The sequence below is a fragment of the Alexandromys fortis genome, unplaced genomic scaffold (assembly GCF_014885135.2).
Source record: "Alexandromys fortis isolate MF-2015 unplaced genomic scaffold, M_Fortis_MF-2015_v1.1 scaffold_201, whole genome shotgun sequence".
Classification (NCBI taxonomy): domain Eukaryota; kingdom Metazoa; phylum Chordata; class Mammalia; order Rodentia; family Cricetidae; genus Alexandromys; species Alexandromys fortis.
The window spans coordinates 961168-977015 of NW_026068087.1; the positions used below are offsets into that span (position 1 = coordinate 961168).

Sequence of the window (15848 nt, forward strand, 5' to 3'; positions counted from 1 at the left end):
CTCTGTGCAGGGCTATGTCAGGAGTTTCTTCAGTCTTGTGACAACAAGGCTAGGGCCTCCAAGTTGTACTTTTTAAGAAAAGTCCTGAGGTGATGCTCATGCTCCCTCAGCTTTGGGAGTTAACAGAAATATAGACCAGACACTATGGTCTCTGGAATCAGAAAGAACTGGGATGCCACCCATTAGCCCTGTGACTTGGACTAATAATGTAACCCCTGAACCCCAGTTCCCCCATACATAGAAGGGAGACACCACCCACATTAAAGATCACGACTCAGTAGGAAGCCTCTGGCACATGCAGCCTCTCTCCCAGTATATGATCAACCACGTTGTAATTGCTGGCTTCCCTGTCTTATCCCTGGGCACTTTGAGGGCAGGGATCTTGTTTATCTCTGGCATTTAACACAGTGAGCCCTCACTACATCCATGGCTAAATACAGAATGTTGAGAGGCTCAATCACAGGTAAAGACCACCTCAGTGCCAACTCACAGTAGACAATATCCATTTCCTGATACATGAAAAGATGATAGATATAAGAAAAAAAACATCTCAGCAGCTTGCCTAAGTGGACGGGTCACGAACTTTTCCCTAGCCAGAGCTGAAAACTTCCCGTTCTCATGAATCCTGGGACGCTCACTGTTTGAGGACACAGGTTGAGAAGCAGAGGCTACCTCTGCTTTATTCCCCTGTCAGCCTCCAACTTGGACAGCGCAGAGCCCTGGTCTCCTCCAAGAGAAGGTACAAAGTCTCTACTCAGTGCTGAGCTCCCAGTGTCACTCAGAGCCACTCACCCAACAGGTTGTCATGGTCCCCAGCAGCCACTAACGGAACCACGTCTGTTCTCCTTGGAGTGGCAGTTGGTAGTGGCAAACAGGAAGTTGTCTTGAAGCAGGGTGTGGTTATGCCTGTCAACAGAGGCGTACAAAGCCGCACATTTTCCTCCTCCCCCTCCCCTCTTCACTCCTTCCTCTCTCTCCTCTGGAGAGAAAAACCTGAGTTGTTTTGTTGGAAGGTAAACTTTTATTACTCTATGCAGGACCAGTCATTGCTACCGCACAAACGAAAACCTGGGGCAGAATGGAGCCTCCAGTATAGTAGAGGCCTGGCTTCCCGCCTGTCACTCACTCTGGCATATCTCTGAGAGAGCAGGTGCCTGTGAGTGTATGAACTGTTCTTTTCCTGCTCCATGGGCACGCAAGACACAAAATTCTAGTTTGACAGCAAGCCAAACATTCCCAGTCATTTTAATGAACATGGAGACAGCGGACTGGCCACATGCTCTGTCTGGGGCCCAGCGAGTGTATACACTAGGCTGAGGACCATACATGAATAGGAACGAGGGAAAACGCGGTCAGGAGTTTCAAGCCATGTGCAACATTTGACAAGACCCGAAACAGTTCTTAATGGAGACTGCACGTGAAAACAACAGAGAAAGGCCGTCTCCCAGCGTGTAAGGCAGGAAGTGCTGCTTGGGCTGCACGTGAACACTGCAACGCAGGGGTGGCGAGAGGCAGGAGGGGGCCCGATAGCTGGCTCCCCAGAGCTCTCAAAGGTGTGCTATAAAATTTTCCATTCCTCTCCTCTCCCTAGACCTGAGGCTTGAGCCTCCAGAAGGGCTGTCTGAAATAGCCCAGTCCACAGCCTCCTACTCACGGCCTCTTTCTGAAGCAGCTGCTATCCCCACTGGCTGCTCCAGCTCCTGCCCACAGGTCTACACAGACACTCATCTCTCTGAGTGCAGCCATAGGCTGCCAGCATGCTTCGCCTGCCAGACTCTCTTCTGTGACCCAAGTCCAGCCCCATGCCTTCCTGGAGGGCAGGCCACCATAGCCTGTGTTCACACTTACACTTCCCGGAGAGGCAGCCTGACCGTTTGGATAAGGAGGCTGAGCCAACGACATGCTGGGTAATGGTGCTCTTCTGGTAGCTGTTTCCTGGCTGCGGGCCCTGGCCAGTCATAACGCTTCACTTCCCCTTTAAGAGAGCACGCCCAGACGAGATTGAGGAAAGATACAGCAAGAAGAGGGCAGGCAGTCCGGGGTGCATCCTGAATTCTGCCGGATGAGCATGGGTTTTCCTGAATCTCACACATGAGGTGTGGTCAGAAGCAGCCAGCTTCTCAGAGGCTCAGAAGAGCGCTCTCTAGGTGTAGAGGGTGGGGTAGGGGTGAGGGTTCTCCTGCAGTCCCCCAGGAGCTGCTGTCCAGCTTACCTGGGTCCTAGGTGGCCTGGAGGTACTGCCAGGCTTTCTGTTCTCCTTCCCCACAGGGAATGCCCGTCCTGAAGGACAGTGCCCATTGGGCCCTATGCTTTGAAGACCATTATTATCACTGGAAAACCCCAAAGGGACCGCGCCGTTCTTAATTTCAGTGGGGTTTTCATTCATTCTGGACGTTTTCGGGTTTTGTTATTGTTATTGTTGTTGTTGTTTTCCTGAGCCAATTTCTTGTAACCCAGACGGGTTCTGAAATTTCTGTGTAGGTGAGGGGGACCTTGAATGCCTGATCTTCCCACCTCCAATCCCAGTCTGCCAGACACAGGTGTGGGCCAGCAATTGTGGCTCTCATTCTGGGTACTCAGACTTTCTTCCCTGTGTGCAAAGGGTCAGCCAGCTTGTGGGAGAGAGGCCAGACCTTACAGAGATAATGCTTCACAAAGGGCCACGGGTGACATGACTCTACATCTATGAAATATCCGGAACAGGCAGATACATAGAGACAGAGAGTATAGATTAGCAACAGGAGACACAGGCAGTCGGCTCTCTCATGCATTGAAGGGCAGCCTTGTCTACACAGCAAGTTCCAGAGCAGCCAAGACGACAGAGTGAGACTGTCTTTAGTAAAAAACAACAAAAAAAAAATTCAACAAATCAGTGTATTTGATGAATGAAAAATGAGGACATGGCTGCTCTGAGGTATGACTGAGGAGAAGGCTTATTACAGATATCAGAGGCATCTGGAAGACTTCAGACTGAATCAGGCCATGGGGAGAGGGGCAAGAGAGGAAAAGAAGAGAGAGAGATGAGAGAGGACAAATGGATGAAGAGAGGAGTCTCCGCGCAAGAGGCCAAGAGTGGAGACAAGAGTCAAAAGATTGCCTGACGAAAATGACTGGGACTAGAGAAGCCCGTGGTAAGGGAAGGGAAGAGCAGCCCAGCTGGACTGGGAGGAGGAGCCACAGGTACTGAGTGAACTTTGTCCAGAGTTTCTCCAGGACCTAACATCTGAGAGCTCTTTTTCTGCTCTCAGAACCTCCTTTGGGTCTCGTCCAATGTAAGTTCTGAAAACCTGGCTAATACCTGATGAACCTTAAGTCATGTCCAGGTGAGCAGCATCCACCTTTTAGTAAGGAATACTGAAAGCAAGTCTCTGAAAAACCAACGCTTCCAGGAAGATCCCAGACTGTGGGAAAGTGCAGACGAGCCTTGCAGAGATCATCTCGTGACAACTGGCCAGCTCAACAGGATAGCACCCTGGAGCAGGGAGTCTCTGTGGGAGAATTAGTCAGAGACAACCTTTTCGCCAAATTAGGGAGAATTAATGTTTTTCCGACTGCAGGGCTGAGCTAGTCTGTGTCCACCGCTGTTTCTTGGAATGGTGTCCGTGTGGACAACTGGGTGTGAGCCGGCAAGCCACTGGCCAGGTCTCCTTTCTGGATCATTTGCAGCTTTGGCTGGAGATAGTCTGCTCCAGGGTGCTATGCTGCGAGCTTTGTCCCCTGGACTCTAGGCCAGCTGGTCAAAGGCTCCTTGAGCACACTGCCCCTACCCAGGGGACTACCAAGAAGCGGTCTGCTGGATGTTGCAAGGCTTAGCAGTTCGGAGAAGATGAAAAAGCGGCCCCGTGGCCTGGAAGCCTGACTCTGGCCAGAGTCAAACAGCAACAGCTCTCCTGGAATCTCTGCTGAGAGTTCCGGGAAGACCTGGAGGTCAGAGGTGGACACTTCCCATGGCCAGCTTTCCTGGTGCACTCTGTTTCTTCTTCTGCCTGGCCCATTCTTTCTCCTCAACCTCAGGTGCCCCACAGAGTAACTAGGTGGCCTAAGTTTTCAGCACACAGGTGGCTTAAAAAAAATTTATGTTGCCGTAGCTCCTGAGAAACAGCAGATTTGTAAGTGTAGCTCTAAACACAAAAACAGGAAGGGGCAAAGTCAAAACGGTGCCAAGGCAGGTAAACAAATGGCTAAGGGGAGCCTGGGCAGAGACGCTCCACTCCCTAGCTATCAGAGAAATGCAAATCACACCTAAAAGGGCCTAGCACTCCAGCATACTAGAATGACTATTTAAACAGAGGAACAGAACGGGAGCTGGTGAGTACAAGTACACGGAGCCCCTGTGTAGTGCCGTGAGCAATGTAAAATGTGATAGCTGCCGTGGAAAACAGCATGGTAGGTTCCTGAAAACATTAAACTAGCATCACAGTATGATTCAGTAGTTCCACTTGCGGGCATATACCTATATGTATATCACGTCCAAAATAGCATCACTCCGAGGAGCTAGTAGATGAAAGCGGCACAAGTCTTCACAGCCGAAGACAAAATACGGTATGTGTGTACATCTGCGCACATGGCGTACACGCGCGTACGTCTGTGCGCATGCGCACGAGAATGGGCTAGTTTCCCGTTGCAGGTGAGGGGGATGAGGGTTTGTCGGGCTTACAGTTCAAGGCTACACTCCACCACAGACTAGGTCAGCCACAGCAGTTGGAGCTTCAGGGAGCTGGTCCTGTCACGCCCGTGAGCAAGAAGGAAGAGCGATGCACGTAGCATGCTTACTGTTCAGTGGCTTTCTCTGCTCTGTGATTCAAGGTCCCTGGCCGAGGGAATGCTCCCACCTCGACCAGCACTTTCAGATCTGTTCACGGAATCTCATCTGGACAATGTCTTTCTGAAACTCTTCCCAGGTGATCCTAGAAGCTGATAACACTCACTAACCGCCAGGAGCTGGAGAGATGTCTCATCTCGTGATGGCACTTGACGCCGTGGCCAGATGACCTGAGTTCGATTCCCAGGACCCACGGGGTGAAATGAGAAAATCAACATCTACGAGGTGTTCTCTGACCTCCACACAAGTAACACACACCCAGATAATAAACAAACAAACGCTCTACTAAAACAAAACAAACCTCTAACTGCCACAGAGTGGTATTCAGCCTTAGGAAGCAAGGATGTTCTGACGCGTTACCCTACAGATGAGCCTTGATAGCATCGCACTAAGTGAAACTGTCCAGCTGAAGAAAGGCTATACTCTAGGGTTCCCTTGATATGAAGTAGTTGTAGTCAAATACAGGCAGGCGGGGGGGATGAGAGTGGGCAGGAGTTGGGGGAGGGAAGGAGGAGCCTCCTGTTACCTATTGGCAGCCACGGTGTTAGTGCTTTGCAGATCCAGGAGTTCTGCAGATCGTGGTAGCAAGGATCGTAAAACAATATGATGGTACCAAATGCCTTTGAGCTACACATTAAAATTAATTAAGATGGTCCAGGAGCCTTTAAACCCAGGAATTGGGAGGCAGAAGCAGGCAGATTTCTGTGAGTACAAATTCAAGGCCAACATGGTCTACACTGTGAGTTCCAGGTCAGCTAGGGCTACATGAGACCCTATCTCAAAAATCAAACAACAACAACAAAAGACCTCTCCAAAGAATAAATCCTTTGGAGAGATGGCTCAGCGGTTAAGAGTGCTTGCTATTGCAGACGATCCGGGTTCCTCGCACCCACACGATGGCTCACAAACATCTGTAACTACAATTCCAGGGCAACCAAGGGAACCAAGGCCCTCTTCCTGTCTCTGAGGGCAGCAGGCAGACACATGCTGACTTACACGCATACAGCCAAAATACCCAGACACATAAAGTAAATAAACCTAAAGTTAAAAGACAAGTAATCAAAGGCGGAATCACCCACTGATGGACACATGAATCAGAAAACCTGTAACACAGTTGGAGGAAAGAATGACGTATGGTGTGTGCTATAACACACACGAACCTCAAGACCACTGTGTGAAATGAAAGAAGTCAGGCACACCAGGCCAAATACACTGTACACTTTCATCTCTATACAATGTCCAGAGGAGGCAGAGCCTGAGTCAGATTGATTGACGGCTGTCAGGAGCTGGGGGGCAGGAAGGAGGAATGCCTGCATAGCGGGTATGAAGTCTCATTGTGGAGTAGAGAAACATGTTGCAACTAGATAGAACCGGCTGCCCAACATGACTGTATTCAATGCCAGCGAGTTATCTGGCTTCGAAAAGGTAATTTTATGTTGTGTGAGTTTCACCTAGGCAATAATGGTAAAACCCCAGCAGATGACAGAGTCCAGGACGAGCTGAAAACAACAATCTGTTTTAAGATAACTGAAAGTTACCTCCAAAACCCCGCTTGGAGTCGCTTAAAGGAGGTAATTTTTAAGTTAAGGTAATTAAGGCAGCCAGCAGGAGATAGCACACAGGTATTCTGAAACAACAGCTCCCCAGCGCTGCCAGTTAGGGTCCATGAATGAGTATTATTTGTCTTGAGCAAGATGCATCCTCTCTGACTGCCTGCTTCTGCAAGAGGGTCCCTTTGGAGGCAGACTGATGGCAGCAGGTTGCTATGCTTTATTACTGCTCGGGGGATGATCTGATTTTAATGTTTTTGTTGCATAACATAAATTTGGATGCAAATAACAACAGTGATGTTAGGGCCACGTGCACTGCAGGCAGGTTCCACCGGCTATTGACGATAGGACTCTCTGAGACGCAACTACCCTCTGAGTCTCCTGCATCCCTGATACAGCTGCCATTTGCATTCAAGTGCTCACTACTATCCAGAGTCTTAGGTATATAGCTTGAAATCAGGACTATCAGACTTTAAACGCACACAAGGACCCTTCTTCAAACATGGCTGTCTCCCTTCCAGCAGGGCTGCAGGCCCGGCGTCCTGCAGGCCTCTTGGGTGCTAATATCCAAGGCAGCAATGTCCAAATAGTGAGAGAAGACAGTGACTGCCCTTTCCCGGAACTTCTGAGAACCCCAACATACGTCCCACTCAGGGTCATCACGACGACTCCAGCTCCTCTAGGGGGAACACCCTCCACCTTTTAAAGCTGTTTCTCACAAAACTTTGTTCCCACTACTGCCCTGTTTTGGGTTCCCCCTGCTCCCAACATTCCTCAGAAACTAGAATTCGGAAAGGAACACATTCCAGTGAACACATCCTGCTCAGCTCCTGGCTGTTCATTCTAGACACGATTCTCTATCCGTGCAATGAAGATCCATCCAGATGTTTTATTTATTACAACCCTACTGTCAAGTCTTAGGTCAGACACACTGTTGTCAAGTTGTGTTAACCCACAGGTACCCTTTAAACAGTTGCCCTGCTGGACTGAGTCTACTGTTCCAGCCTGTTGAGATATTGACAGACCCCAGGAACCAATGAGCCCATTCACCACCTGGAAACCCGAGAAGCTCACCCCCGGCACCACACTTCTGAGCAGCAGGCTCCAGTCATGTCTCGGAAACCAAGACCTATGAACAGTATTCTCTTCAAATGCAGCTAGATTTTCTGACATCCAGGGGTAGGGAGCTCCTGGCCTACCATCCTGGTAAGGATCCCCTCGGTGACACTGACCCATGACAGCCCTTCTCTGAGGAGAGCTAACACAGTGGGCATTACACAGAGTCACCAAACGCGTTTACCACTGACAGAAACATTATACCAATGAGGTGATTTTCTAGTTCCCACCCAGCCCCAAGTGGCCATCAATACATAAACTACACAGCAGAAACGGGGAACAGGAACTCAGGCGTCCAAAGCTGGAGCCGAAATCCTACTGCTATTAACTACTGGTGGTACCAGACCTGTCTCTCCAGGGCTGAGGAAGAAGTGTTGAGATCTAACAGGCAAAACACACTTAAAAGTTGATGCCAGATGGTGGTGGCACAAACCTTTAATTCCAGCCCACAGGAAGGAGAGACAGGCTGAGTTTGAGGCCAGCCTGGTCTATAGAACCAATTCTAGGGCTATGCAGAGAAACCCTATCTAGAAAAAAACAAAAAACAAAAAACAAACAAACAAAAAAACAAAGAGTTGAGCCAAGCTATACAAACATAAACAGTTGTAACTAAATAACTTAGAAATAACAACAAAAATACCATTTCTCCCCTGTGTTTGGCAACCTCTAGACATGAGCTTCTGTCTGGGAATAGGGCAAGCAGATAGTTGCAAGGGAACCCTGTCCAGGCTCCTTTCCTGGAAGAGCTATCCCTTTCTCCATGAAGACCAGAGCCCAAGCTGGCTTAAGAAGAAGGGATTGAGCTTTCCCCACCCTGCTTGTCAAGAAGCCCCTCAGCCTTCAGGAACATACTGTCCATCACCACCCTTGTTGAGGCCAAGAGCAGTGTAGTTAGCATGAACCGGCAGGAGACCAAGGGCCAGGTTGTGTTTAGCTCCTATGTGGTATGGATCCTCACAAGTCTCTAGGCTTTTATCTTACAGATGGGGTTTCCAAGAATGGTAGCTCTGGGCTCAGACAGTTGCGTCCACAGCCAGTCCCTCTCCTAGTGTCTTCAGTGAAGGAAAGACCTTGGCCGCATTTTGCAAAGGGCTGTCAGAAGCCACTTGTTGGCTCCTCTAGCAAGTCACTGACAACGGCACCCTCCTACCAGGGGAGAAACTCACAGAACTGGCGGAGCCAGCCTCAGGCCTTTGGGAAAAGGGTGATGGTTACAATGGAAGGCAATAGCTGGCATAAGGTTTCTCAATGTCCAAGGAACCTGAGGGCAGATTAAAAAGTAAAAACTAAATAAACATATGTAATTGTTGGCAAGACATTGAGAAGTTCATACCAATGAATCTGTGAATAGATTAGGGTGTTTGACCAGAAAGGTCACAGCAGAAAGGAACTAGGAAAGCCTGCCAGGTGTTTCTGGAGCCCACTGGTCCGTAAGCTCTTCTTCCTGAGCTCCCTCCACATAAATCTCCCAACAGGCAAACGAAGTCTCTCCACTCAGAACGTGTGAAAGGTAACTTAGACATTCATAGCCATGATGGGTTTTTCCTGGGATTTTAAAAGACGTATGATTATTGTTGTTGCTTGCTCCCTATGCCCAGTCATGGATATGGGAAGAGACTCCCAGGAGACCCTCTGTACACCACAGAGACTTGAGAAAGGAGTCGACTTATCTGGTTGATGTGGCTGGTTAAACGGTGTGCCATCACCCATATGTTCAGTCTCTAATTCACTACTTCCTGAGAGTGTGACAAGGTCTTTGAAGAGGTCATAAGGATTGGGGTTCTTATTTTTAAAAGGACAGGTTACAAGGACAAGAACTCAGATGATGAGCCTTGAGAAGGCAGCGAGCCTGGTGCGGTCATGTGCAAGGCCTCAGGGGACACCAACCCTGACAGCGCGGTGGTCTTGGAATTCAGTCTGCAGAATTGTGATCAAATGAGCTTCCGTTGTTTAAACTATCATCTAGGCCGACTCCAAAGCCCTTTACATTTACCATACTGGAGTGTAGAGAGCCAATAACTTCCCACATAGTCACAGCGCAGCTCTAAGGTCTATGGAGGCCAAAGTGGGTACGACCTGGTGCTTGTTTCCAGTAGATCTGCTACCCTGCAGTCCTGCACTGGAGGCACGAGCACAGAGCAGGGGCACTGGAGGCATGGACCGTGCACACAGAGAAGGACCATGCACTGGAGGTTATGCACACAGGGCAGGTGACTTCAAGAGCAGCCTGCAAGCAGCCAGCTCCTTTAATCAACTTCCTTTCCTGGTTTTCTTCCTGCTCTGCAAGGCTCTGACTAACCCACATGCCATTAACGTGGTTCTAGAAAAAGACAAGACCTTGGAGTAAGCAGATCCACAGCTCATAACATAGCCGCCAGCTCTCTTGCTAGTTTGATTAACCCACTTTAAGCTCCTGGTCCAATGCTACCACCAGCTAGTAATTGGCAGAGTCTCCAGGATTCACCTGTGCTCAGTTCCTGTGGAATCCCTGGACCCCTGCCAGTCCTCAAGTTTCAAACCGAGTGTGGGGTGGGCAGAATCAATCCTGGGACAAGAAAGGTAGACTTGGCGGCCCGTGGGGCCAGGCACAATTGCAGCAAACAGCAGATATGATGACATTGAGCTATGGCTGCGTTGATGAATAAAAGCGAGGAAGGAATACATAGGCAGGCTGGTCTACAGGGGTTGGGCGGGTGACGGGCTCTAGGAGACAGATGTCCAGATATGCCATGTGCAGAGGTCAAGCTGACTGAATCACAGATGTCTGGAACAGAAGAACTTGAGAGCTGTCTGCACTAGCGCCACGTGAGTCCCTTCACGAGCCTCTTCATCCATGTTGGCCGCAGACTATGTGCACAGTGAGCCTGCAGCCGCAGTTGTTATAGATGTCTAAGATGTACAGAACCAGCACACACTTCAAACCAGAAGCCGGGAAAAGATGGGCCTCACTCACTCATACCAACCCGACAGAGAGGGAAGGACGGGGCTCTGGTGACTGGGGCGCAGATTGGCTCTAACCAGAATGAAATCTCGCTCTTAATTTTTGTTTGTTTGGTGAAGGTCTTCATACGTGGTCCTGGCTTGCCTGGAGCTTGCTCTGCAGATCAGGCTGGCCTTGAACTCATGTAGAAAGAAGATCTGCTTGCTACCTCTACCCTGCCACCTCCTACCTCAAATACTGGAATTAAAAGCGTACACCACTCCACCTGAGAAAACCAAGTTTCTTAACATCACATTGGAGCCAATTTGCCCTCTGTAGATGGAACCACAAGCAGGTGACAGTTAGAGGTCTATGCTGGGCCTGACACCCCACTCCTCAGCCCCTCTACGAAAGCATGGGGCATAGGCCAGAGGGTAAAGGGCTTGAAGCAAGCCTGCTTTGTCATTGGGCTCTGCAAGGTTAGCAGAGACAGAAAAATTACACTTTTATATGGATGTGAGAAATGTGGAGGAGAAAGAGAAATTATCGCCCTAAAGAGGCTATAACAATGTCCAGCTCGGGCTTAATGCTCATGCTTACTAATTCGGAAATTTCCATTTCGACTGGAGTTGGGGTGACAGCGGTTTTGGGAGCCGGCTGTTGTGGAACCCCCTAGTGCAAGGGAAGTGCCCTGCCTCCTTGAAGGGCTTTCCACTAGCAGGCTGAAGGCTGTTTATGGCTCTCTCCCTCCTTTTCGATTTGTTTAGTTTAAAATATTTACCCGCGGCACAATGAAGTGTCTCATTTACAGCGCTCTCCTGGACCATTAGAAGGGGACGCCACACTCACTGTGCTGATGAGGGTCTCTCTCCCATGCAAATTCCAGGGCTAGCAGCCTAGGAGACGGGAGGGTACGCCACCATAGAGAGTTTTTTTTTTTTTTTTTTTTTTTTTTTTTTTTTAATTTTGCAGCCATTCAGTGGGCAAGGCAGAGCAATATTTAACCAATGGTTCTAGTAAATCTTATGGGGAACGCTTTTTATAGAGTCCTAACCCTAGCAAAGCGTTTTCTTACGAGCCCAGTTTTAGTTCTCATTCAAACCTGCCTGGGAGCCCCCGGGCCTGACAATCTACACGAATCGTGTGAGGGAGCACGTCATTCAGCGGCGGCTGTAAGTCCTTCTTTACCACGCGATCAGCATCTCTATAGTCTCTTCAGTGGGACAAACTTTCCAACCCAAGAACTTCCCTTCCGCCAGCGCCGCCATCCCATCCCCCAGACGCTGACACTCGCCAGCTGGCTCCGGGACAGGTCGCGGGCCACCAGATGACAGCGCTCCCGTGAGTTGAACTAAGCAACTACTGCGAACTTGTTGTTTTGGAGATTTGAAACAATACCCAACCCTTTCGGAGCGCCCCAGAGGAAATGGCACCACCACTTTCATTTCGCTCCATCTGTGACACCCAAAGAAAACAGCTCGGCCGGAGACGATCCCCGGGGGTCTGCAGACGGCGGCTGGGGAGTGCTATCAAGTGACCTTCCAGAGAAATTAATTTTCAAGAGCGATAACGGCTTGCGCTGCACACACATTCAGCGTCACTCTGTCAGCGTAGACAAGAAATCACTTTCTACAGTTGGAACAGAAACTCTTTATACATCCTCATTTCTTTAAAAAAAAAAAGTCTATAAATAACCCAGGATCAGCAAAATTATGCAAAACACCCTGCTAGAAGAAGAAATGTAAACTAAAACCACTTACAGAGCGACTCTGGCTGCCAACTTAATCTGATGTTGCGTCGACTGTAAACAAGTTGTACTTTTGGAACCTGAAGTGATCCATATTAGCACAGATGCCATCAAAGAGGGGGGGAAGGAAGGGAGGGAAGAGAGGGAGGGAGGGAGGGAGGGAGGGAGGGAGGGAGAGAGAGAGAGAGAGAGAGAGAGAGAGAGAGAGAGAGAGAGAGAGAGAGAGAGAGAGAAAAATTCCGCAACCACGAAAAGGCAACAAAAGCCTAGCCGCAAAACAGAGCAACCTGATTCGGTATTCTGCACGGTGCACGACCCGACAGCTGACCAGCTGCAGTCAGTACCAGCTCCCCTCGCTCGCACACGCCAACTGTTTTGACTACAGGCACTTGTTAAACACAGAGTTTCAGGTCCTACCAGTTGGACACCAGAAGTTCACAGCACTGACCCAGTGCCAAAAACAACAAGCGCAGAAAGCGAAACGACTGCCTCGCGTGAGGGTTTGGTTAACTGTTTCTGCGAGCCCGGAGCAACCGCGTCCGATTAGGAATTTAAAAGCTCTTAAACGACAAAAGCAAAAGATTAGCAACTTGAAAATGCACAAAGATGTTGGCAGATAATGTGAAGACATTAAATTACTTTATTGCGGGGGTGGAGGTGGGGAGTGGGGGGCGGGGCTGCGTGTCACGTGACACATTGTGGTTATCAGCAGAAGGAACAGGGTGTTTCCTCAAGCATCTTCCATACAATTGGCTTAAATAATTTGTAAATAATGAGGACTTCTGGGGTTCTGGAAGTTGGTAATCCCATAGGAGAAAAAAAAAAGGACATATTGGATAATTTTTTTTTTAAGTGCAATAAGAAATTGAGAGCCCACACTGGAAGCCTGGTCCTGACTGGCCCAAGGGCAGGACCCACACCTCTGGAGACAGCTTCAGGACTCCCTTTGGAATGAGGGACCCTGGGGACCAGCATTCTGTCTAATCTAGTCTGGAGTCTACACTGTTGAACAATAACAGGGAGAGGTCTTTACATCTTGCAAAATGATATTTTAAAAATTCCATTGCTGAATATTGCTTCCCATTTCTTCCCCAGAATGCACCGAGCACCATCTACTTTTAGAGTCAACACAATTAGCCAGGTTAAATTTTGGAGTTACTTAAGGATTTAGGGAAACTAAATTCCATGAGGACTGGGGCATGCATCTAGATATTTTGATTTGGGAGTAGGTGTAAACCTTCTGTTGTTACCTATCATCAATCTGTCTATCTATCTATCTATCTATCTATCGATCTATCTATCGATCTATCTATCGATCTATCATCTACCATCTATCTTCTATCATTGTCCATCTGATTTGATTGACTTCAAACATCTCTGCAAGTCATGCAAACCATAGGACTTGGTCTTTAGGATCCTGTGAGGTAGAGGGGCAGGAGCTGCTACTCTCGCCCCATTTTCTGGAGCAGGAAAACACGGGTTAGACTTCCCCAGTGTCATGCAAGAAGGAACAGATTCTACCACCGTAATCTTGGGGCTCAACCTATGAGGGTTTGCAGGTGTGAGGCTTTAGGATCTACATGGCCTTTCTTCCTCGTTTCCTCTACCCCTCTCTTTCGATGCTTGGAGATTGAAGCTAGAGCTTTTCACATATTAAACACATGTTCTACATTGATCCAGACTGTCGGGAAGCCCTTAAAAACAAGCTTTGTTACTTCTGCTTTCACGGATAAGCAGAAGGGAGACTTAGGGAGGCTACATGATTTGGTTAGTACCAGCCTTCCCTCCCCAGCCCAGCCTTCCTTATTTGCCTCTATCATGTTTCCAGAAAACAGAATGCCAGAACTAAAAAGGTTGATGGTGAATGTGTAAGAGCTCCCTTAATGTTTTGGTATTCACTGTCACTAGGGCTTTCTGTAGCAGATCGCAGCCTGCCAGGATCACGCAGAAGGCTTTCTTTCTGTACTAGGGCAAGCTCTGCACATCTGTGCTCCAGAGCTGTTGTTTCAACAGAAGGCAGCCCTTTCCACACTCTGTATCCTGTCTCTCTCTGATTCCACCAACTCCTTCACCTGTTATCCTTGGTACCTCAGCCAAGCGTAGTCTAAGAAGAATGTGGAGGGGTGGCCTGCGGCCCTGTCCAGCTACACGTTGTGCGGTTATTGTGTCCATTTTGCTAGTGGGGGCTCTGGGTTTGCAGATCTTTCAAAGACAGGCCTTGCTGGATCGGTTTGTTCTTCAACAGAGATCACTGAAAATATTTAATCGTACTGAGGTGCCCATCATAGTGGCTCTTTCTCCATGCTAACTGGACAAACTCACTGTTGCAGCAGGGAAAACATGGCTGCCATTGGGTGCCCTGAAGCAGGCTTGCCGTAGGGCTTGGCTGGCTCTGTGAGAGGACGTGGAAGTGTGCAGATGACCAGGCAGTCTGGTCTGCAGTGACGATTGAAAGTTCCTGGAAAGCACCGAACCCTCACCGAAGTGTATGCGACCGTTGGCCGATTGTGCGCTACAGAGAGGATGGGATGCTTGCTGCAAGCCAGAGCCGGTTTGTCTTGGGACATCTTTAGCCCCATCACAGCTATTAGTTGCCCCCTCTGTGTGTGACCTAACGTTTCTGTGACTAGTAGGTGTGACTCTTCTGGAATGTATAAACATACCCCTAGTTCCCACAAACCAATGGAGTGACCACCAACGTACCAGCAAAGTAGTATCTGGATTTGTGGTTTTCTTTTTTCTTTTACCATGTTGGAATGTGATATTTGGGAAATCCTGAATCTGTGTTCCCAGGCCATGGTCACTCACAGTTAGCTACAGAATAAATAATCTCTTTTCCACTTTGAGGTGAGAGTTGTGCTTTTGTAGTTAAGCAGGGGAAAATGGAGATGTTTGGCAGGAACTGAAGACTTAGGGCCAGCACTGGGGACAATGAATATAAGATGTGGAAGGGAACTGGTTAAGAAGTGAAGATTAACAAGAAGCAGAAGCAGGAGATCCCTGAGTTTGAGGCTAGCCTGATCTACAGAATGAGTTCCTGAACGACCAGAGTTACACAAAGAAACTATCTTGGGGGGAAAAAAAAAGTGAAGATTAGAAAATTCTAGAAATTTTTGCTACCTCCCCATGAATCTTTATCTTGAAACACAACACAAAAAAAATCATGAAAGAAAAAGCTAAGAAAGTAGGGTGTCAATTTGGATTTCACATAGAGTGTAATCAAAGCAGCATGGATCATACAGAATGATGGAATCCACACGTCCTCACTGTCTGGAAAGGCTCTGTGGTTGTGTGGAATGACTGTGGTGCCTCTTGTGGCTTGTGAACACTCATTTTGAAGGGGGTTATTTGAGGTTGTTTGGGGAATAGCATGACATTTGCATTCACACTGCCTGGAAAAGTAAGAGCACTGGGTAAATCAGAAATCTTGGCAGGAAAATGTGTTTGCTTACAAGACACAAGTGAATATTTCCAGGTAACATGTGATTCCTCCTGAGCATCGAGTCCACGTTCATAAAACTCAAAAGTAGGACACATGTCTTGACAAGCACTGTCAGATTTAGGGAAGACAAAACAAGGTATTTAAAATTAGAACTGTGCCAGAAAAATGCCACCAAGGCTGATATCTGAGTTCCATCCCTAGAACCCACAGATTGGAGGGAGAGAACGGACTCCTAAAAGTTGCCCTCTGAT

The 15848-nt window shown here is 48.4% G+C and overlaps 1 protein-coding gene across 17 annotated transcripts in view; it reads right to left on the reverse strand.

The window, feature by feature from the left end:
• Positions 1-15848, reverse strand: part of Atxn7l1 (ataxin 7 like 1) — a 208316-nt gene that overhangs the window by 55923 nt on the left and 136545 nt on the right. Inside the window, exons 1-2 of one of the 17 annotated variants that reach the window (XM_050122278.1) lie at positions 1849-2159; positions 793-906 (exon numbers count right to left, since the gene is read on the reverse strand). The exons of 13 other annotated variants lie outside the window; for them this stretch is intronic. In XM_050122278.1, coding sequence (XP_049978235.1) covers positions 793-906; positions 1849-1960 — 226 coding nt within the window. In that variant the 5' untranslated portion in view covers positions 1961-2159. Of the gene's footprint in view, positions 1-792; positions 907-1848; positions 2160-12168; positions 12403-12442; positions 12726-15848 lie in introns of those variants that run through there. 3 more of the 17 variants (XM_050122285.1, XM_050122284.1, XM_050122287.1) reach the window with 3 other exon arrangements.